Source organism: Pituophis catenifer, unplaced genomic scaffold, assembly GCF_029215685.1.
Source record: "Pituophis catenifer annectens isolate HBS135680 unplaced genomic scaffold, rPitCat1.0.hap2 SCAF_1, whole genome shotgun sequence".
NCBI classification, from domain to species: Eukaryota; Metazoa; Chordata; class Lepidosauria; order Squamata; family Colubridae; genus Pituophis; species Pituophis catenifer.
In genome coordinates, this window is record NW_027256881.1 from 333,582,782 (window position 1) to 333,606,643 (window position 23,862).

General features: G+C 39.7%; 1 protein-coding gene across 1 annotated transcript in view; it reads right to left on the reverse strand.

Moving 5' to 3' along the window:
• Positions 1 to 22,450, reverse strand: part of ARHGAP45 (Rho GTPase activating protein 45) — a 76,169-nt gene extending 53,719 nt beyond the window's left edge. The window contains exon 1 of the mRNA XM_070943648.1: positions 22,361 to 22,450. Coding sequence (XP_070799749.1) covers positions 22,361 to 22,450 — 90 coding nt within the window. The remainder of the gene's footprint in view (positions 1 to 22,360) is intronic.
• Positions 22,451 to 23,862: the final 1,412 nt, after the last annotated feature.

Sequence of the window (23,862 nt, forward strand, 5' to 3'; positions counted from 1 at the left end):
GGAAAGCTCTTTTTTTTTTATTTTTTTTTTATTTTTTTATTTTTTTTTTTTATTTGATTTATATGCCGCCCTTCTCCGGAGACTCAGGGCGGCTTACAGTGCAATAGCAATAGCCTTCATACTTTTGTATATTTATACAAAGTCAGCTTATTGCCCCCACAAACTGGGTCCTCATTTAACCTACCTTAGAAAGGATGGAAGGCTGAGTCAACCTTGAGCCTTGGAGAGATTCGAACCAGCAGTAAATTGCAGGCAGCTGTGTTAATAACAGGGTGCTTTAAACCACTGTAGTACCAAGGCTCTTAATTTGATTTATATGCCGCCCTTCTCCGAAGACTCAGGGCGGCTTACAATGTGCTCAGCAATAGCCTTCATCCTTTTGTATATTTATACAAAGTCAGCTTATTGCCCCCACAAACTGGGTCCTCATTTCACCTACCTTAGAAAGGATGGAAGGCTGAGTCAACCTTGAGCCTTGGCGAGATTCGAACCCTGCAGTAATTGCAGGCAGCTGGTCTTAATAAGCTTAATAACAGGGTGCCTTAAACCCCTGTACTACCAAGGCTCTTCTCTTTGAAAATGTAGCTGCAGTGCTTCAAAGCAGACAGGGTGGCATATTGTGCCTTTTGCGCGCATATTAGGGAAACTCCAGAGACTTTCCGTAGGCAACTCCATCATGTATTGACTATATAAATAGTTTACCATTGAATTTATAAATAGAATAAATAGTCTCATATTTGCTCACTGAGAATGTAACTGTGATGTGCTTTTTAACATTCTTTTTGCCATACTCTAAATCAGCGGCCCCCAACCTTTTGGGCACCAGGGACTGGTTCCGTAGAGACAGGTTTTTTCGCGGACCAGAGGGGGGCGTGGTTTCACATGCTGCCTGCATCCTGCCGCGGATGGGGCTTCACTTATTTGCGTGAACTGGTTGCTGGCATGCTGTGGAACGGTGCCGATCCACGGACCAGGGGTTGGGGATCCCTGTATTTCTAAATAAATACTGTGGATAATCTTAGAAATTATTCTAGATAGACTTTCTGGGAAGTGAGCACCAAACCCAAAGACAATGGAACTTGCAATGAAATCAGTATTATTTTCAAGAAACATTGCAAAAGAACTAGAACAAGGCCTGCATAAAAATAATAATATACTTTTCATATTTTCCAATTTTGGGTAGGCAGGGAGCACAGAGGTCCTTCATTGTTTTGAATATCATATTCGTTGTAACCTATGAGGAAGATACTAGCCAGACCATTTAGTTGGGTGATCAATTTCCCAGAAACTTCCTTCTTAATTCTGTGATTTATTGCAGATCACTCTATGGCAGAGGTGTCAAAGTCAAGGCCCAGGGGCCAGATCCAGCCTACGGGGTGCTTAGATGTGGCCTGTGGGGAGGCCCTGGAAAAAACAAAGAGCTGGCAGTGCCTCTGCCAATGAAAACAGAGCTCAGGAGGGTTGTGTGCGGCCCTCCTGAGCTCCATTTTTGCTGACAGAGGGTCGCAGGAGGCTGTCATAGCCGAAAACCGGAGCATGGGAGCCCGTTTTCGCTGCCAGAGCACTCGGGTCTCCATAGGTGCCCCCGACACAAGTGACATTGAGTTAGCCATGCCCACCTTGGCCACACTCACCCCCCCCAGGTCAAACACAACCCTGATGTGGCCCTCAATGAAATCGAGTTTGACACCCCTCCTCTATGGTGCTTCCAGGGTGAATGGAGAGAGAGACACTTTTGGCCAATATTTGTTCCACTTCTACGGATGGATATAACAAACAGCACAGTGCAGTTGAATTTTAACAATATTAAGTCAACATTCTCAAAACAGGTTAGTTTACAGGAAAATGGTCCAGCTACATTGTGATCCATCATACTGTGAAAAAACCAACTGTCACCCTAGTCAGAAACTATCATAGCGTTTTCAAAAGGCAAACCATTGTACAACCAATCAGCAATTGTGTCTTGTTAATACAGGTAGGGTGTTTATTTAATTGTGCGAACTCATCCTGAACTCATCCTGAACTCATGCTGTATCATTTGAAATCCCAGCATTCAACCCAAGACTTCTGCTTTGATGTACCAGAATAAGGAAGAAATTTTTTAGTTGGCCTTCCTGGAAAACCTTGGGTTGTGAGTTTGCGTTTTCACCTTTTTAACATGAAGCAATGCTTCATTCGATTAAGCAAATTGTGGGTTTTTATGACATGCAGAACGATTAAATAATCACTTGGACTAAATATGGACAACAGCCTTCTCTAAAAGTAATTGGCAGATTTGTGTTTCAGGGCATTGTGCAAATCTAGACTTTGTATATATGAACAGGCTTAAGACGTAGAACAAACTATTATTACTGTATTTTAAATTGTGTTGTTTTTTTTAAAGCCAGGGGGCCTAGGACTTTATAGTCCTGCGCAGTGGTTAGAGTGCAATACTGCAGGCTACTTCTGCTGATCACCGGCTGCCAGCAGTTTGGCAGATCAAATCTCACCAGGCTCAAGGTTGACTCAGCCTTCCATCCTTACGAGGTTGGTAAAATGAGGACCCAGATTGTTGGGGACAATAGACTGGCTCTGTAAAATCTCTTAGAGAGGGTTATAAAATACTATGAAGTGGTATATAAGTCTAAATGCTATGGCTATTGTCACATGGGCAAACATGTCGTCAGTGATTCTCAACCTTGGCCCCTGAAGACCACTCGGAGGCTTCAGCTGGTGCAGAATGCGGCCGCGCGGGTAATGATGGGAGTGTCCCGACACTCTCATGTTACACTCCTCCTGCAGGACCTGCATTGGCTACCAGTTGCCCTCCGGGTGAGATTCAAGGTGCTGGTAATCACCTATAAAGCCCTACATGGCTTAGGCCCGGGGTATTTGGCGGACCATCTGCAGCCAGCGACTGCTCCCCATTGCCTGGTGCGTTCCCACAGGGAGGGCCTCCTTGGGGTGCCGTCGGCCAGACAATGTCGGCTGGCGACCCCTAGGGAGCGGGCCTTCTCTGTGGGCATACCTACCCTGTGGAATCAGCTCCCCCTGGGCCTCCGGGTGGCCCCTGACCTTCGCTCTTTCCTCCGTGGCCTTAAAACATGGCTATTCCGCCTGGCTGGCTTGGACTGAAGGGGTTTTAGAGGGGATTTTAATGGTTTTTATAGTTTTATTGGGTATTTTATAAATTGAACTTTGTGTGTTTTATTGTTGTGAGCCGCCCTGAGTCCTTTCGGAGATAGGGTGGCATATAAATTCAAATAATAAATAAATAAATAAATAAATAAATAAATAAATAACTGGGTGAAGATGGGTGGACTTCTGCTTTAAGCAGGGGTTTGGACTAGGAGACCTTCAAGGTCCCTTCCAGCACTATGATTTTATGTTTCTATATTTTTTTTAAGATCAGGGGTCTATAATGACTAGGGACAGAAAGAACAGGGGCAGGAGGGGAATCAGCAGTATGGAGAGACAATACCATACCAGTACTGCACTGTTTTCAGCAACTCAGAAATGGGTGGAGAACCTCAGCTACAATTGCTCAAGCGTGTTGCAGTGAGTAAACAGCAGACACGGGCGTTTTCGTCACCCACTGAGAAACCACACTCACCCTTCCCCCCTCCACTCCTTTTGCAAAGCTATGAAATCACTGCCTGATGGGCTTCACACTTTGGACCATGTGACACAATTTGCTTAAGCAAGGTTTACGGAATGAGCTGCTAGTAATTGGGTTGGCCCAAATGCAAAACTTTGATGTTGCTCTCAACGGTGAGATGGGCAGCGTATACATTTAATAAACAAACCACGAACCATGGCTCACCAACCCACAGATGCTAACTTCACACAACATCAAAGGCCAAAGGAAATAAGCCACTAGGTGACTTTGCATAAGGGTGAAAATGAACATTTTATCAAATGCAGTGTCAAGATGTGCTCAAATCCACCTGGTTACGTTGCTGAAACTTTCCATCTCTTGATTATAGTATAACTTTAAGAACTGGTGTTAGGTCTGTTTTCTCCTCTTCTCTTTTCCCACTTCTTATTTTTGCATTTTTCCTTTCAGACTTTAAAGCCCAGAGCATAAACATTTATTTAATACAGGGGTGTTCAACCATGGCAATTTTAAGACTTGTGGACTTATAGGGTTGCCAGGTCTGTTTCCAAAAAATAGCAGACAGGCGGGGGGGGGGGGGCTTTAAGTAGTAAGAAAATAAAAAAAAATTACAATTAAATTATATATTTTCTTACAAACATTTTAACACGTATTAAAATAATCACTTCAAAACTTTACTTAAAATTCAAAGCATCAAATATATTATAATAATATGTAAAATATTAAATTACATTTTACTTTGCTGTCGTGTGTATTTTTTATTTGACTGTGCAGCTTTAATCAATTCTTTGTGTTTAAGGAATAATTCTTTAATTTCAGTACAACGTTGAGAAATATTAAAAAATATACAAAGTTCACTTCGAACTGATGGTACAAGCAGTCGGTTACGTTCGTCAGTCCACAAATTTCCCATGACGCTGAAAATTCGTTCAACGTTTGCATTTGATACCAGAATTGATGCACAATACTGGAACAGTTTCAGTAAACTCGGAGCTGGCTCTTTCTTGAAAAAGTACGTCCACTTATCAAAGGATGAATCGCCCTGCAGATGAACATAAACTTCTTCTAAGGCAGAAATTTCATCGAAGAGAGTGTTGGGTGGAAGTTCTTCTCACCATGGTGATAATAACCAGATGTTCGTCATTTCTTCTAAAGTTGGAGGATTATTGCGATCAATTAGATTGAAACAACTTAGCGTCTCATATACTGAATCAGTAAAATTATACCACTTTTCTACATACGCAATGGCTCTTTGATACACGTTGATGGCTTGTTTCTTGAACTTTTGCACGGCATTCTCAGGCAAATGTTTTTTACATAAGGCAAATAAAACTTTCATTCCAAAAAACTGCTCATCGTATTTTTTTTGCAAAGAATCACACAGCTTACACATGATAATGTGAAGATCACATGCAAGAATTTTCTTGTTTTCCAGCTTCAGTAGGGTGTCTTGCATTATTGACATGAAGAAGTGCGTGAAATATAAATACAATTCTAAAATTGTTGGTTCATCGTCCTTTGCGAGTTCATTTTCCTGATCCGAAATAAGGTTCCAGATAACCTTATGGCACTCATCAGATCCAAGAGAAATAAAATACGATTTTAGAGGTATCCAGTTTAAAAGAAGTCTTTCGACCACTTTAAACAAACTTAACCAACGTGTTGGAACATGGCGCAAAACTTCATGGAATTCTGACTCGCAAAACTTACGTACCATTTCATCATAAAGCTTTTGAATAAAAAAAATGTCCACTATTTTGTGAAAAAAAATAGTGAACATAATGTGAAAAAAGCGGACTGTCCGCTCAAATAGTGGACACCTGGCAACCCTACGACTTATAACTCCCAGAATTCCCCAGCCACGATGGCTGGCTCAAGAATTCTGGGAGTTGAAGTCCACAGGTCTTAAAGTTGCCAAGTTTGGACACCCCTGATTCTAGGGTGAAATCCAGCAGGTTCTAACAGATTCTGGAGAACCGGTAGTAGAAATTTTGAGCAGTTCGGAGAACCGGCAAATACCACCTCTGGCTGGCCCTAGCCTGGGATGGGAATGGAGATTTTGCAATATCCTTCCTGCATGAGTGAGGAGGGAATGAAGATTTTGCAGTATCCTTCCCCTGCCACACCCACCAAGCCACACCCACCAAGCCACACCATGCCCACCAAGCCACGCCCACAGAACTGGTAGTAAAAAAATTTGGATTTCACCACTGCCCTGATTTAATGTAAAGGTATGCTGTCATAAACAGATTCTAGGAAGCTTACGCTCATAAATATATAAAATGCAAATAATAGTGGTATAAAAGCAAAATAGACAAAACATGAATGAGTAATAAATGAGACAATCATACTTCAATCCTCCCTTTGGAAACATTTTTCATATTTGGAATGACTATAATGAGAGCGCTAGTCTGGTTTTGAGAGGGCATCAATTTCAAAATAGAAGGGCCATAACAGAAAAGTAGCACCTCCAAATCCCTGCCTAGATTCACCTTACAAAACCAGGGGATTACCACAAAATTTTGTCAGGCTGTGTAATGTGTGTGGAAAAGACTTTGGGAGAATGGACACTGCCAAGGGAATGGTCAGATAAAAGACAGCGTAGCCCACAACCGATAGCGGATGGGAGAAGAAATTCAGAAGAGACCCTCCCTAATTTCTCAGGCTATAGGAAATTAGGGCGGGGGAGAGATTGCACTTTCATACTCGCAAGATTCTGCCAATACAGGTAGTTCTCGACTTACGACTGTTCATTTAATGACTGTTAGAAGTGTTCTGCTTCAGCTACGGACCCCAAAGAACGCAGCACACACAGTCCGTTCAAACCTTAGTTTACTAAATAAACCAGTTTTTTACAACAACGGCTGTTAATTAACTGCATTAACAACCGCCAAGAATTCAAAGAATAATACTGAAAGCTTACTGTGGTTGGCAGAATGCCCAGAAGCAATTTGCAGGAAGCTGATAAGATAAGCAAGACAAGACACGAAGGTATGTGAACGAAGTTGTTCCCTGCAAATTGCTTCAGTTGGTGTTCCTCCTTAAATAGGCTAAGGGAGTGGCCAATTAGCCCCAAGCCTTACTCTTGAGGAGACCTCCTCCTGAGGAGCCACTTCTGCCTTTTGGCAGCTCTGCGCGTCCGTGCATCGAGAAGAGGCTCCTCCTCTTCATCCTCTTCACTTAAGGGAGCTTCTGGAGGTTCTGAAGGCCCTGGCTGAATCCCTGCCTCTGGCACCACATCTTCTCCAGCCTCCTCATTGTCTGACTCGAGTGCCAGCTGCACAGGCTGCTGGCGCAGCACCACACCAGCCTCCCCGCTGTCGGAATCAGCTACTAGCTGCACAGGCCGCTGACGGGCCACAACAAGAAGTTACAACAGCCCTGAAAAAGGGATTTATGACCATTTTTCACACTTATGTTGCCGCATCCCCGTGGTCACGTGATCAAAATTCAAAAGCATGGCAACTGACTCATATTTCTGAGGGTTGCAGTGTCCCTGGGTCACGTGATCCCCTTCTGCAACCTTCTGACAAAATCAATGGGGAAGCCAGATTCATTTAACAACGGTATTACCAAGTGAACAGCTGCAGTGATTCACTTAACAACTGTGGCAAGAAAGGTCATAACATGCGGCAAAAATCACCTAACAAATGTCTTGCTTAACAACAGAAATGTTGGGCTCAATTGTGGTCATAAGTTAAGGACTATCTATATAGTTTTACAATAAAGTAGAGTTAGCTGATCTATATGTGATTCTTATCTGGTTTACCCTGCAAGCCTCACTGGTTGCTTTTATATGGAAAACAGGGTATCTGCAGGCACTCAGAAAAGTCAAGAGAATGGCTGCACCCCTTTTTATGTGCACCCCAGTTGCAATATCCTAGCCACCATCCTGACTTTTTTAACCCACCCATTGACACCCTGAAGAAAGGGGCTCCGATGAGACTTAAAAACGGAGCCATATAGATTAGAACAGAATAACAGAGTTGGAATGGACCTTGGAGGTCTTCTAGTCCAACCCCCTGCTTAGGCAGGAAACCCTACACCACTTCAGACAAATGGTTATCCAACATCTTCTTAAATACTTCCAGTGTTGGAACATTCACAACATCTGGAGGAAAGTTGTTCCACTGATTAATTGTTCTAGCTGTCAGGAAATTTCTCCTTAGTTCTAAGTTGCTTCTCTCCTTGATTAAATTCCACCTATTGCTTCTTGTCCTGCCTTCAGGTGCTTTGGAGAATAGTTTGACTCCCTCTTCTTTGTGGCAGCCCCTGAGATATTGGAACGCTGCTATCGTATCTCCTCTAGTCCTTCTTTTCATTAAACTAGACATACCCAGTTCCTGCAACTATATTATGGATTAGTCTACAGTACATTAAAACCAACCAATGTCTTCACGGCAGTGTGTAATAGATACTTCGTTTTTATATTTATAATGTGCTGCCATTTTGGGTAAAGCTATTGAAAACTGTTTTTTCAGCATACTTTTAAGAGAGAGAGAGAGAGAGGAACTGAGCAAGATTCCTCCTGTATAGTTTATGATTACTTGGATTTTTATTATTTTTATTATTATTTATTATTATTATTTTAGTATTAATTAGCATAGGGATATTTTATTATGTAATACAGCATTGTTTATTTATCTGGTTATCTTTTTGCTGCTTTAATCTTGCTTACACGTAGTAGAATTGTAAGCCAGCTGGCTAATGACTGGAGTAACTAATAAAATGAAATAAAATACACATTCAGGTAAAAGCATTTCAAAGAAACCAAGCTAAATAGGCTGCCACTTGTTATTTACCGCTAACAAGGTTGAGACTGTATAAAGGAATTTATTCAGAGCCTTATTCTCTGCAACTTCTATCAGTCCCAGTCAGCAAGTAGTTGAAAATGATGGGAATTATAATCAAACATATGTGAAGCACACCAGATGCTAGAATCCTCAGAAACTTCTGCATGCCACCACATATGAACAGTGGTGAGAATCATTAATGACAGTTATGGATCATAACTAAGCCACAACTTGTAAAATAAACTACAGTTGGTTGAGTTTGGGTGCAGTAAATCACAAATCTAATTAATTTGTTATTGTGGTTATTACCCAGCACATAAATCATTGCACCATTGTTTACAAATTACAACCCCTTAGATTCACAACATGCTGCAGTGAAATGTGGGGATGACATTGGGGGATGAGGAGAAAAAAATGCTGCCTTTGAAACAATCAGTCGAGAGAGCCAGGAGCTCCCAGTAGTTTAATGCTCAGAGGAAGAAACTTAGGAAGGTTTAATTTTAACTGTTTGACCTGTTAAGGTTCACCTTAACAGGTCAAACATTTAAAAGCGACAGTGAGATTTTTTGCCTCTAGATTTTTAGATTCTCTTAATGTAGCCTTTCAATAAAATAGAATTAGTTCATCTTGTTGTGTTTCCTGTCTGATTTACTTGGGTAGGCTGACACATACATACAGACAAAAACAAACACTTCATATAAAGCAGTGTTTCCCAACCTCAGCTACTTTAACATGTGTGGAATCAGTTGGTGGATTCTGGGGATTGAAGTCCATCCATCTTAACATTGTGAGGTTGGGAAAAGGTAAGGGTTTAGCATAAGGTATGAACCCAACTGGGGCCACCATGTCGGGGAGGTGAATCTTCTGCTCTCCCATCCCATCTCACGGGAGACATACTTCCCCAAACATTTGTTTCCATACAGTCCCCTTTGCCTAAAGCTACCATGTCTGGATTGCAAAAATCCAGACTATTGACTGGCAGCAAATCTCAAAAAAATTGCTGTTTTCTAATATTTTTGAGGAGGTTTTTTTTTGTCTCTCTTAACAGCAAATCTTAGGGAATAACACTTGGTATTTCTGCAAAACCAAATGCATTCAGATATTCCCTCTTATCTACAAAATAGCTTAATTAAGACACACTCCAATGTACTGTACAAAGTTAGCACCCACCCCTCTCCTAGAAGAATGAAATATTCTAGGAAATATTAAAAAGGCAGAATATTATATTTCCCTGGATGAGAAAAGGAGAAACATGCTCTTGAAAAGCAGTCCCCACCTTTGTTAATAGCCTCAGAAAGGCTGGGCCAGCTTATCTACAAGACAAAAGGCTGGGCCAGTTTATCCACAACACAAAAGACCTTCACACCTCAGGGCATGATAGGACAGAGGTCTTCAAACTTGGCAGCTTTAAGACTTGGTTGAATCTGGATGATGTAATGAAGGGGCTTTGAGCAATTCCTATTATGGCTTAATGGCTTTAGATGGTATAGCTGGCTGGAGAATTCTGGGAGTTGACGTCTACAACTCTTAAAGCTGCCAAGTTTGAAGACCTCTGTGATAGGATTAGCCCTCACTCAAGATCCAAACCAGGACAAAGCCATTGAGCCATAATAGGAATTGCCCAAAGCCCCTTCATTACATCACCCAGCAAGATTCAACCAAGCCTGGGACTCAAGACAACCTACAAAGTTACACCTGCATGGCCCCATGGGAGTCTGACAACCCATCAGAATACATTTCTGATGGGTTGTCATCAGACATAATATTTGTACTTGATGTTTTTACTTGGCTGTTCACCGCCCTGAGTCCTCAGGGAGAAGGGCGGTATACAAATTCAAAATAAAATAAAATAAAATAAAATTTCTTTCACAGGAACAGGAAGCAAGTTCAAAGCCCAAGAGAGGGTATAAATCTCTCTCTCTCTCACCCATGTGCTCAATTGCCCAGGACCTCAAACCATGTGGTCCTGTCCACCATTAAACCATCTTTCCAAACAGTCTCCATGTTTCCAGTGTCTTTCTCCCCACTTGGAACTGAACCCAGATGGACATTTCGTCCAACAGTACTTTTGGTAGTGAACATGTTGTGGGCCAAGATTGCCTCTGAGCAACTGCAGAATATCTCAGTGCCTTTACCTCCAAACCCATCAAATTCCAGTTTGCTTCTTACATTGGATGTCCTGTGGTTGACCCTCATTTTTCAATTAACACCTGAGAGAGTGGCTGCTTAAACAAGCTAGCTCTTCCTATTTATCCTGGCAAGCTGTGAGATAATAAGCTTCTGGCTCTAATCTCAGTTAGGTCATTGTTTCCCTCGTTTGTCTTAGCTACCAGCTAGACATTTAATCCTCATTAATCTCTCACCTTCCTTTGCTGATGCCTAAACTAAGCAATTCCTGGGCTGAAGGCAAAACAAAGGATGAGGGACCATGAATATAAACGAAAACACCAGTGGTGAAATTCAATTTTTTTTACTACTGGTTCTGAGGGCTTGGTGGGCGTGGTGTGGTGTGAGCGGTGTGGCTTGGTGGGCGTGGCAGTGGAAGGATACTGCAAAATCTCCATTCCCACCCCACTCTGAGACCAGCCAGAGGTGGTATTTGCCAATTCTCCAAACTACTCAAAATTTCCACTACCGGTTCTCCAGAACCTGTCAGAACCTGCTGGATTTCACCCCTGGAAAACACCCCCTTTATGTGTCATGTCGATGAACTAACTACCTGCGTAGCCACAGTACAGAACAGTGTTTCTCAAACCCAGCAATTTCAAGATGAGTGGACTTCAACTCTGGCTGGGGAATTCTGGGAGTTGAAGTCTAATTCATCTTAAAACTGCTGAGGTTGAGGAACACAAGTCAGATTCATTACTGTCGATGGAGTGAATATCTAATGTTGCAAATATAAGGACCATTTAATAACTTTTATAAATTTTAAGTGACCGGGGCATCTTTCCTACTGTCCACTTTTTTTTTTTTTTTTTTTTTTTATTGCAAAAGTTTTACAATTACATTTTCACCCCTTTTTTCACCCCCCCCACCACCCTCCCCAAACTTCCCATCCTCCCTAACCCTCCCTAACCCTCCCCCCCCAGACTTCCCTATTACATACTCATAACTAATAACACTAATAAATAAACCTGAACCCATCCCTCCCCCTATATAATTTTTCCTCTTTGTCTCTTTACATTAAAATATTTCTAATACATTATTTTCAAATAAAAGCTATTTGATACTTTCTAGTTTGGTATTTGTTCTGAACATATTCTATCCACCTTTTCCATTCCCATTCATAAGTCTCTTGTGAACAATCTTTTAAATACGCTGAAATCTTCGCCATCTCTGCAAAACTGGCCATCTTCAAAGTCCATTCCTCGATAGTAGGCAAAGCTTCATTCTTCCAGTATTTACCTATCAACAATCTTGCTGCTGTTATCATATACAATATTAGTTTTATTTCACCCCGTGTAAAACCCTTAACTATACCCAATAAAAACAATTGTGGAGAAAATTGAATTTTTTTCTTCAAAACATTCTGCATGACCCACCAAATTTTTATCCAAAAAGCCTTAACTTTCCTACAGGTCCACCATACATGATAATACGTAGCATCCAAACATTCGCATCTCCAACATTTTGGCTGAACATTAGGGTACATACATGACAACTTTTTAGGATCTAAATGCCATCTATAAAACATTTTATAAAAATTTTCTCTCAGGTTTTGCGACTGTGTAAATTTAACATTCTGAACCCAAATTTTTTCCCAAGTTTCCAGCATCACTGGTTCTTCAAAATTCTGTGCCCACTTAATCATACAATCTTTAACTAATTCCGTTTCTGAATCTCTTTCTAACAAAACATTATAAAGCCTTTTAATATGCATTGGACCTTTCTCTCTTATATGTCTAACCAATTCTTCCTCATGCAACATAATACCAGTTTTTTGGTCCTCTTTCCATCTCATTTGTAATTGATTATATTGTAACCAGGTTAAATTAATCCCTTCGTCCAACAGTGTCTGCAATCTCTTCAGCTGCCATCTGCCCGCATCTGTAAAAAGAACCTCTTTATATAAAAACCCCCCGAGTGACATTATATTTGTATTCCACAAGGTATGACCAAGATCCAGCCATAGCGGTATTTTATAATCCCATTTGAGTCGGTGCTTCTTCCAAACTTTCATCAGGGAGTCTCTAAGTATATGACTTTTAAATACTTTATCCACTTTATTTTCATAGAATAAGTAAGCATGCCATCCAAATTCAAGATCAAAACTTTCTGCATTCAATATTCCAGCCTTTTTATTTCCAAACCAGTCACTTGTTAAAGTTAAAGCTGCTGCATCATAATATAACTGTAGGTTTGGGAGTTTAAGGCCTCCTCTTTCTGGAACATCTTGCATAATTTTCAATTTCACTCTCGGCTTTTTCTCGTTCCAGACAAACTTATTCACACCAGACTGCCAGACTTTCAGTTGTTTATCACTTTTAAGCACCGGAATCATTTGGAACAAAAACAGAAATCTTGGCAAAATATTCAGCAATTTCAAGATGAGTGGACTTCAACTCTGGCTGGGGAATTCTGGGAGTTGAAGTCTAATTCATCTTAAAACTGCTGAGGTTGAGGAACACAAGTCAGATTCATTACTGTCGATGGAGTGAATATCTAATGTTGCAAATATAAGGACCATTTAATAACTTTTATAAATTTTAAGTGACCGGGGCATCTTTCCTACTGTCCACTTTTTTTGATATCTGCCCTGCAACCGCACAAGCTGGTAACACTGAGGCAAAGGCCTTCGGGACAGTTTTCCAGCTCATGCAGCTTATAAGCTTTTTAATAAGAATTGGAGGGACCAGCCTGGAAGCTCATTGCAGGATTAATGCTTTGCCTGAAACATGTCCTTTCCGATACTTTTTATTTTATTTGCTTGATTTCTGCGCCACTTTTTAGGGGTCATGATGGGTCCTTTCCTTCATCAAATGCATAAATTAAACCTAAGGCAATTGTTAATGTCGAAGAAAATAGAACTTTTTAACTTGGCAACATAGGGGAACATTATCTCTTAGAATAGAGATCTCCAAACTTGTGGACTTCAACTCCCAGAATTCTCCAGATAGCATGGCGAACTGAGGAATTCTGGGAATTGAACTCCATAAGTCTTAAAATTGTCAACTCTGGAGACCCCCGTCTTAGAAAGATGCATTTTATCAAAACGGATCCTGATAGATTTGCTTGACAGCGAGATGGATGACATAAATTTAGTAAATAAATTAATAACTTTATTCCTTTGATATTCCTCTGATGTTGGCAGCCAATTAATCTGCCAAAGATTTCCCTTTTCCTAACTCCTCAAGAAATTCATTTGTCACCCACTCTCTCAGTATCTACAAAATCTGTACAGACACATCCCTTTCCTCACATCTTAAACTGTTAGAGGATTTTTAGGGGCTTTTTCAAAACAATTCAGGATTAATTCCTATACTTCATTTCTTATACTCTGTTTTGTCAGTTGCCATAAATGCTCACCAGAGTTTCATATTTTCTTGGGGGGGGAAAGGAAAACCTGAGAAGGGGGCAAATCTAAAAGTGATTCATAGGGATTAAAAATAAATTGATTATTTATAAGTTTGCTTTACAAAGGAAAATTCAAGAGTAAAACCAAAAAAATAAATCATTAAATGAAATAAATTTAAAGGACAGCTTTCTGTACAGTTAATAAAGGATGTATCATCATTGCATACAGTATATAAATCAAATAAATTAGTTAGGTTCCTCTGGTTTCAAGAGAGCAACCAAGAATCCATGTGAGACCCCTTAGGACTGGACTCCTATTGGAAGTTAGGCTATCAGATATGGACTGTGACAACTCAAGCAACCTCTAGATGGCAGCAACGAGACAGACAACTGCCCCTTGGCTGACTTCTAGCACTCATCTGGATTTTTGCAGTCTAGATCTGTGGAGCAGAAATGTGAAGAATCACATCCACCCAAATGTCAGCATGGGAGCTGAACTATGCCGAATCACCACACAGGACTCAGTTTTGCTTCCTCTTTGCCTTAAACATGCAGGACTGTTTGAAAATCATCCTACCTTAAGCCAGACACTAGCTCGAAAAGAGACAGAGTCTAGAACGTTTCCTCCGGCTTTGGAGCCCTTCTTCCGTAGTTCAGCAGAATACGGGCTGTATGCGGACTTACTATTCATCCGCTTGCCAAGCATTCCTCTGATTGCATAGTATCAGGAGGGGCCGAATCGGCAACCCCCCCACCCCCACCCAACTTTTGCAAAGGAGACAACACAGCGGTTTTGAAAACGCTGCTATGAAGTATATTCCACAAAGGTATTAAATTAAAAGAAAATATCTCCATCTCTGACATGGGAACTGCAGTTTTTTCTTGCCCATCTTAGTTCTGAAAAACCTGCAGGAGGATTGTTTTTTTAAAAAAATAATAATAAAAGAAATAGAAAAGAAAAAAAAACCCGCCTACTACCAGTTTCCTTGCTCTAAAAAGGCGGAGAAAAGAAACCACAAATTGTTTCAAAGTATGTTAGATCTGACAACTTCCTCTTTTCTGCAAAGTGCAAAAAACAAATAATCCAATATTGGCCTCAGTCAGAGCAATATTTTTCAACCTTGGTAACTTTAAGACGTGTGGACTTTGACTCCCAGAATTCCGGGGCCAGTGCTGGCTGGGGAATTCTGGGAGTTGAAGTCACACGTCTTAAAATTACCATATTTGAAATACTCTGCATTAAAGTCTGAACAAAGTGTTCTCTTTGTGGTTTACTCAGTCTAGTTTTGAATAAGTAGATTCCTGTAGTTTTATGGTTTTTTCTTTAAGAACCATAGGTGCTTGGTGAACAGAGTATTGTCTGGGTCAATATATTTTAAACACAGTAATAATAGTAATGTTATTTAAATATACATAATCATAATCTTTCAATTTTTAACATTTGTGTATACATAGTAATTATAATATATTCTATTCTATATCAGTATAGATAATACTATTTTCCCATGTTCTGACTTCTCTCTCTTTTTTCTAATTCTTAATGAAATAGCCACCATAATAAGAAGTATTCTATCTCTATCCATCATCTCTTGCCCTTTTTAGAATTTCAACTCTTATAGACTTTTTGGTAAATCTTTCATGCTTCTCCCTTGGGATCTTGTAACTCCTTACATTACATTTATTTAAATAAGTGTTTCATCTGTCACAACATCTATCTCTTGTTGTTGGATCTCTAGAGAACCCATCCATAGTTTTTTCAACATTTTAAAGAGAATTTTCTTTTGATTTTCTTCTATATTTTTAATTTGGAGGATAATCTGTCTGTTCCTTTTTAAGAATTATTATTATCTCTACCATATCTTTGTCTACTTGTATCATTTTTGGATTTGTGTTCTCTATTCTTTCCTCAGTTCCTTCTGGTTTCTTCCCTATTTTCTGAATTTTTTGTTCATCTTTTATTTTCATTTTCTGGGGTTTTCCTAGTCTCACACCTTTATCCTGCATCAATTCCTAGGTGACTCAGTGGCTAAGACACTGAGCTTATTGATCAGAAAAGTCGGCAGTTCGGCGGTTCGAATCCCTAGTACAGGTCTCCTGCATGAGCAGGGGATCGGACTAGATGACCTCCAAGGTACCTTCCAACTCTGTTACTGTTATCTCTCCATGATTCCTTGTCATATCTTCCTGAATGCATTGAAACATCAATAATATTTCTTTATAAACCATATTTGTTTTCCCCTGTTGAAACTTATAATCATTTGATGAATTAATACTTACTCGATATTCCATCAAGATTCCAAGATTCCTGCATGAAATGTTAAGTGTGTCAACAGAACGGTGGTTCCGAAGCAAAAATAAAGTTTTAATCTATTTACTGTCTATGGAGATTCTCAGTCATCCAAGTCATGGTTGTCCCAAAGGTGCTTTTTTTCAAGAAGCAACTGGACTTTCTGGTTTTTCTTTGAAGACATTTTGTTTCTCATCCAAGAAGCTTCTTCAGCTCTGACTGGATGGTGGGGAATCAAAGGATTTATACTCCTTGCAGATAGCTAGTCATTTGCATTCTTATTCCCGCTAAAAGAATGCAAATGACCAGCTGTCTGCAAGGAGTATAAATCCTTCCATTCCCCACCATCCAGTCAGAGCTGAAGAAGCTTCTTGGATGAGAAGTGAAATATCTTCAAAGAAAAACCAGAAAGTCCAGTTGCCTCTTGAAAAAGCTTTCAAGATAATGAAAAAGCTTTGGGATAATGTATTTACTGGTCACAAAAGAGACATTCCTTCAGAAATTTACCCCTTTAGAAGAGGTCTTCCCTGTTCCATATGTGTATAGCTCACCCCTGTGCTGAAAGGTGCAATGTCCACATTATATACTGTATGTTTAAGAACACGGCTTGACTACAAGCTGCTAGTGTTTTATTTTGTGTTCTCTACCCTGCCTTATTTCTCCGTTTTATATATATAAAAGGTAACATTTTACAATATTTGCAGGATAAGAAAAATAGTCAGACCACACTGTCTGAGTTTATCTTCAAGCAGTTACTTCAGAATGTAGATTTCCAAGCTGCTCCGTATTGTGCATTTCAACATTTTTGTGGCTATACCCCAACCACTGACAGAATTAACATTTTCAAACTGAGACACCCTCTCGTAAAAGGAAGCATGTGCAACTCTTAACTCACCCATCCACTCTTGCAACAGCCAAAGATAGGACACTCCATTTTCAAAGTAACATAATACGAACAATACGTTTTGTAGCACAGTGGAAACCAATAATTCCAGTCACTATATAGATGCCAGTCTGATTCAGCAGATACACCAAGGGTTATCTTGCATTGACAGAAGCGTAAGTGAGTTTACATGCACACACAAACACACACACTCACAAACACATGGGGGAATTGTAAATGGAAAAATAAAGAATGGGAGGAGACCACAATGACTGCTAACATTTTGTTTAGACACATTCTGCTCAATTTGGAGTCCTCTGGAATTTTTTTGTTCTTCAACTGCCATAATCCTAAGGCAGCACAGATAATGACTATATTGCTAGGCATTGTGGGAATTGAAATCCAACACTTTTTTTTTAATTTTTTTTTAAATGTTGATTTATATGCCGCCCTTCTCTGGAGACTCAGGGCGGCTTACAATGCGTTAAGCAATAGCCTTCATACTTTTGTATATTTATACAAAGTCAGCTTATTGCCCCGATAATTTGGGTCCTCATTTTACCTACCTTAGGAAGGATGGAAGGCTGAGTCAACCTTGAGCCTGGTGAGATTTGAACTTGCAGTAATTGCAGGCAGCAGATGTAAGTGGATGTTAATTAGTCTGCTGAGCCACCAGAGCTCCTAAGGCACAGTTTAAGAAAGACCAATGTGGGTCAACCTAGTCAGAAGTAAGACCTATGTAAAATACAGTGGCTAATTGCAAAGCATAAAACACAAAACATTCTGGCACTGAAAACACTAATTAATATCTGTAAGGTAATAATTACCCATTAACTGAATTCAGATCCAAGGATAGTGAATTTTCATGGTAAATTGTGGTATACTGTATATTTACGATGCTTTGCTTCTTCCAGACCGTATCAACTTATTTTTTTTAAATAGGATCCTCTAAAATCTAACAGTTGAAGATGGCCAGAGAGAAAATACAGTAACCCATCTTCATTTTTAATAGCAAGTAAAATATGACGTTTTTGCATACGTAGCTTTTAAAACCTGTGGAAAATCCTCTTCTTTCCAATTATTAAAGGTGCCACTCTTTGTATCTGGGCAATTCTGAGAAGAATATGATTTATGCAATTCTACTTTGTTTAATCTCATCTACTTTTTTCCCAAGTCAAATATTTTTTTGAAGCCGCAGAGGAAAAACAAAAAACCAGAAATTAAAAGAGTCTTTAGCTCAGACACCACAAAAAAATTAATATTAGCTTAAAAGCCCAAGATTTTTTTAAAAAATACCACTGCAATACGGGTATCATCGTCATCATTGTTGTACAATGAATGAAGTCAGGACACACAATAACACAAATAGGTTAGGTTACCCAGTAGTTTAAAAATTGATACAATTCCTTTAGAGAAAAGGCTATGGTGAGCCGAACCATATCTGATGTGTATTACAGTGCCATCTCTCCAAGAAACACTCACAAGTTTATAGCAAATGGCATCGGCAACTAGCGTAGTTTACTTTATTGTCATTGCACCTCGTACAATGAAACCAAATGCCATCTTCAGAGAAGGACAGTTTCTTAATATCACATTTAGGTAGTCTTCAATTTACAACAGTTCATTTAGAGACTATTCTAAATTACAACAGCACTAAAAAAAAGTAACTTACGACCATTTTTCGCACTTATGTTCACTGTGTGGTCATGTAATCAAAATTCAGCTGCTTAGCAACTGACTCATATTTATGACAGTTGCAGGTACTGGGTTCATATGAGCCCCTTTTGCAACCTCCTGACAAGGAAAGTCAATGGGGAAATCAGATTCACTTAACCGTGTTACTAACTTAACAACTTTAGTGATTCACTTAACAACTGTGGCAAGAAAGGTCCTAATATGGGGCAAAATTCGCTTAACAAATGTCTCACTTACCAACAGAAATTTTGGGCTGAATTGTGGTTGTAAATCAAGGACTATCTGTATGCACATCTGCCCATTTTCCAAGGAAATTATAGAAGATTTTATATGTTATTTATTGTACTGCCCTATTTACACTTTAGCATGTGGAAAAAATTTGGACCCCTTCTTCCTTTTGCCCTGATTCACATAAGGTTGAATATTTAATGAATTTAGACAAGGAAACATCACTATGTAGATTAGCAAGCTTTACAAGGGCTTCTGCTAAACAGAGATATGATTTTATCAACAGTTCCTCATCTTTTCCTATTGTTTTATCTGCTGCAATATTAATGTTTTAATATTCTTACTGATTTCCGCATATTTTAATGAACGTTATTAGTCTTCGATCACTTTTATGTACTTTTTGTCTTATTTGTTATGATCAATAGTCAAAGCAATAAACAAATTGATTGATTGATCTAAGATAGGTTTTCCTCACTTGCTAATACAATATTAGAATTCAGGAGTCATCCAGAGAAACTGAATGGGGCGAGATTGCAGAAAAACCAAAAAAGGGATGTAATTAAAGTTGTTTGCTGCTGACTGTCACGATTGTTTTGAAGGAAGGATTAGATAAATCAGTGAAATTATGAGAGAGAGAATATAAACTGTTATTGATCACGGATATAATTTCTCTATTCACCAAACTTCTACCTCTCGGTAATGGAGAATATAGGTGGCTCAGAGTGGAATCGTTGAGTTCTTGGTGTTCTTTTAATTTGCTTTACTTCTACACGGATGTTGTTACCTAGCCTGATAATAAAGTATCTGCAGGAAGAGGAACAAGCTCAGAGAACATCAAGAACCCAATAAATCTATCACTGACTACCATTTCCTTCATTGACAAGAATTTTTCCATTGGAGCATCGGGTTGGCCTCTATGGAAAACAGGATGCTGGAGAGGCCTTTTATCCAATCTATTGCAAGTCTTAACATTTTTACTTTGACTTTAGAGTTCAGATATGTAGTTAAAAACTGCCTGATTTTCACCACGTGCAAAGAATCTGGTGGGCCGCGAGTTTCTCTTTGCTACAGAGTATGAAAACAGAAGAGAATACTTGGCTAACTATGATGGATGGGGCAGCCAGGCTGGTCCCAAGTTGTACACACAAAATACCGTATTTTCCCGAAAATAAGACCTTGTCTTATATTCTTTTGAACCCCAAAATAAGCGCTTGGCCTTATTTTTGGGGAGATCTTATTATTTTGGGGCGTGTGGAGCAAGACGGGGCTCCTCTTGCCGTCTTACCAGATTTCCAGCTCTGTCTCCCTAACCCTAACCAGAGGAAATGGCGGGGACAGGCTGAGCATCCAGTTAAATATTTTTTGGGGAGGGGTTATTTTTTTGGGGGGGTTATTTTAGCACATGAGCTCAAAAGCCCGATTGGGCTTATTATCAGGGGAGGTCTTATTTTTGGGCAAACAGGGTACATCCCTTTATTTTCGTTCACACTCACATATTCCTATCCAATTTATAGGTAGGCCTTGACTTACACTCATTTGTTTAGTAACCGTTCAAAATTACAACAGACTGAAAAAAGTGACTTACGACCAGTCCTTGCACTTATGACTGTTGCAACATCCCCAGGATCACGTGATAAAAATTTGGGCGCTTGGCAACCAGCTATACTTACAATGGTTGTAGCAGCTTGGTATCCATGCAATCACCATTTGTGACCTTTCCACCGGCTTCAAGTCAATGGAGGAAGCCAGATTTGCTTAATGACCGCATGACTCACTTAACGACTACAGTGACTTGCTTAACAAATGTGGCACAACGGGTAGTAAAATCAGGCATGACTCATTTAACCTTGTTTAGCAATAGAAATTCTGGTCCCAATTGTGGTTGTAAATTGGGGACTAGCTAAATACATTTGGTGCATTCATTCTAATTGCATTTGTTGAGGGCTGTCAATGGAGCGAAGCTGTTACTTCATCTAGAAACAGAGAGTTGCTTGAACAGGGCCCCACTGTCTGCCCTGTATGTCTTCTTCTCTTTTGTGGCTTCAGCTAACACAAGTACAACAGGTTGGGCTATTGTCTCAAAAGTCTGCTAGATCTTTGGCCAAAAAAAACCCCCAAAGTGATTTTGAATGTACCACAGGAAACGAAATTCTTCTGAAACCAATTTCAGTTCAATGGGAAAAAATACATTCAGAATTACCACTAGATTCATTTCCAGCTTTTACAAACTTCAGTAATCTTAATTATAGGTATTCCTCAACTTACAACAGTTCCTTTAGTGACTATTCGAAGTATGAACAGCACTGAAAAAAAGAAACTTATGACCATTTTTCACACTTAAAACCGTTACAGCGTCCCCTTGGTCACGTGATCAAAATTCAGATGTTTTGCAACGGACTCACATTTATGACAGTTGCAGTGTCCTGGGGTCATGTGATCCCCTTTTGCGACCTTCGAACAAGCAAAGTCAATGGGGAATCCAGATTTATTTAACAACCGTGTTACTAGTTTAAGAAGTGCAGTGATTCACTTAACAATTGCGGCACAAAAAGTTGTAAAATGAGGCAAAATTCACTTAGCAAACGTTTCACTTAGCAACAAAAATCTGGGGCTCCTTTGTGGTCATAAATCGAGGATTACCTCTATTACCTTTTCCTCCTTTTGGATATGCCCTGTGACCCCTAACCCCCCTGCTGCTGCAGAAGTTCGTAAGGACAAGCTAAGGCAAGTAAATAAATAAATAAAATAGATAGAAAATATAGTTAATTTTAGTCTCTCCCTCTCTCTTTTTCATTTTATGGTAAATCCCTACCCTGATTTTGCTTTTGCAAAATATCTCTGACATTTTCGCGACTGGAGTTGTTTGCCACTCTGCAGGGCTCACCATACCTTATTCCCAATGTTTTTGTTATTTGTCTCCAATGCGCATGCACATAAATACATGTGCTGAAACACCAAATTATGGCTTGGAGTTCAGCCAACTGTTTTGCACAACCTCGGATTTATAAAGTGCCATTTGCAATGTAGAAATCATGATTTATAAGTTTGGCAGGCTGTCTAAACAATACAATCCAGCCAACTGTTCTTTAATAAACCTGTGGTTAAACGAACCATAGCTCAGCGCAATGTATAAACTGAGACTTTCTATATTGAAGTGCATGCCCTTTCAAGGAAAAGACAACCGTCCCTTTTGATCTCCAATTCGGACATTCAGTTCAGGGCAAATGAATAAATGCAGCCTGAACTAATACAGTCCTACCCAGCTTTCAGCTCCCCAAAAATTACTTCGGTGAAACTGCAGGTGTAAAACAAGAGCATCCATATTTTCGCCTGTCCAGGTACCAAAAGGTCTCACCCCTACTTACCAAGGAGGCTGGGGGCACAGGGCTTCCCGCTCGGCATTTCTTGGAGATGGAGGGTGTTTTCATCAGTTCACGCTTCTTCCTCGAAAACATGGTGCTCGGTGAAAGGACGATGGATCCAGATCAATGTTAGTCCCCCAGCTCAGGGCCCGAATTGTCCAAGGTGCATCTTTTCTTTTCGAGTTCTTGGATGTGGCTTCCTAATACTTGGTTTTGCTAAAGTGTTTTGGGTGCGTTATATACTCAGCAAGGAAGAGCTTCTGAGTCGCGATAGACAGCCGCCTCTGCGTGTAAACTGCCTGGGCTCAAAGCACATGATTACAAACTTATTTCCTGGCTGGGTTTGCCTGAAACACACACACACACACACACACACACACACACACACACACACACACACACACTGCACAGGAAAAAGCTGGTGTGTGTGTGTGTGTGACCACTGTAGTTGAAAATTAAGAGGAAGCCATGGCTTGTTAAATTCCTCTTTGCTGTTATTCAAACCCCTTTTTCTCTTTAAAGTGCAAAACCATCTGAAGCTATTTTAGGAGTACTTTTTTTTTTCTCATCTGCCCTATTATTTGGGCACCTCTTGTGGCCAGGAATTCTTTATGTTAATTTTTAAATTGAAAGACAGACGTAATTCTCAGTCAACACCCTGGACAGGCTACAAGTGAGATTCCGTAGCTATGTGTTTCAAAGTTATAAGGCAGAGAGAAATTTCTAATGTGATCATTGCTTAACAGACTTCTGTCATGTCTGATTGAGCATCATTATTCAGAATGGAAGAAACTTAAATCAGAATGAATGAGACTTATTCCGACAACAGCCTTATAACTCAGGGAAAGCTACTTTATATTTTATTTTATTGATATATATATATATCAACATAATCTTGTTTTTCCAAAACAAATGATAGTCAGGGAGGCCAACCTAATCCTATTCATGAGATAAATGGATAATGCACAAATGTAAATGGTTTGTTAATCATAAAAGCCAATTAATGAAAAAGCCATCCATTACAAAACAAAGCAACACAAACTTGAGCAAGAAAGCAAGGATCTAAATCACATAACTAATTAAAAATAAAATGCTTGCTCCAAGTAAACTCTGAAATTAAACAGATTAAATTTGGAGTTGTGCAACCTTTAAATGTAATAAACAAACAAACGGCCTTTGCTTGCTAACGTAAAAACAAGAATAAAGCTGTTGGGAGGAGGGGGTGTTCTCTAGGTAGGGAATTCACAGTTTAAGTGTATTTTCCCCACTGCATTTAACCATGGTATATATGCACTCAGGCAACCTCTCTATTCTTCCATGTCTCTGTTTGTTTCCCTACCTTTATTATTTTTATAGATAACTTCATGTAGCTAACATACCTAATACTGTACTCCTTCCTCTTCCTATTTTCCCCACAACAACAACAACCCTGTGAGGTGAGTTGGACCAAGAAAGAGTGATTGGCCCAAAGTCACCCAATCAGCTTTCATGCCTAAGGCGGGACT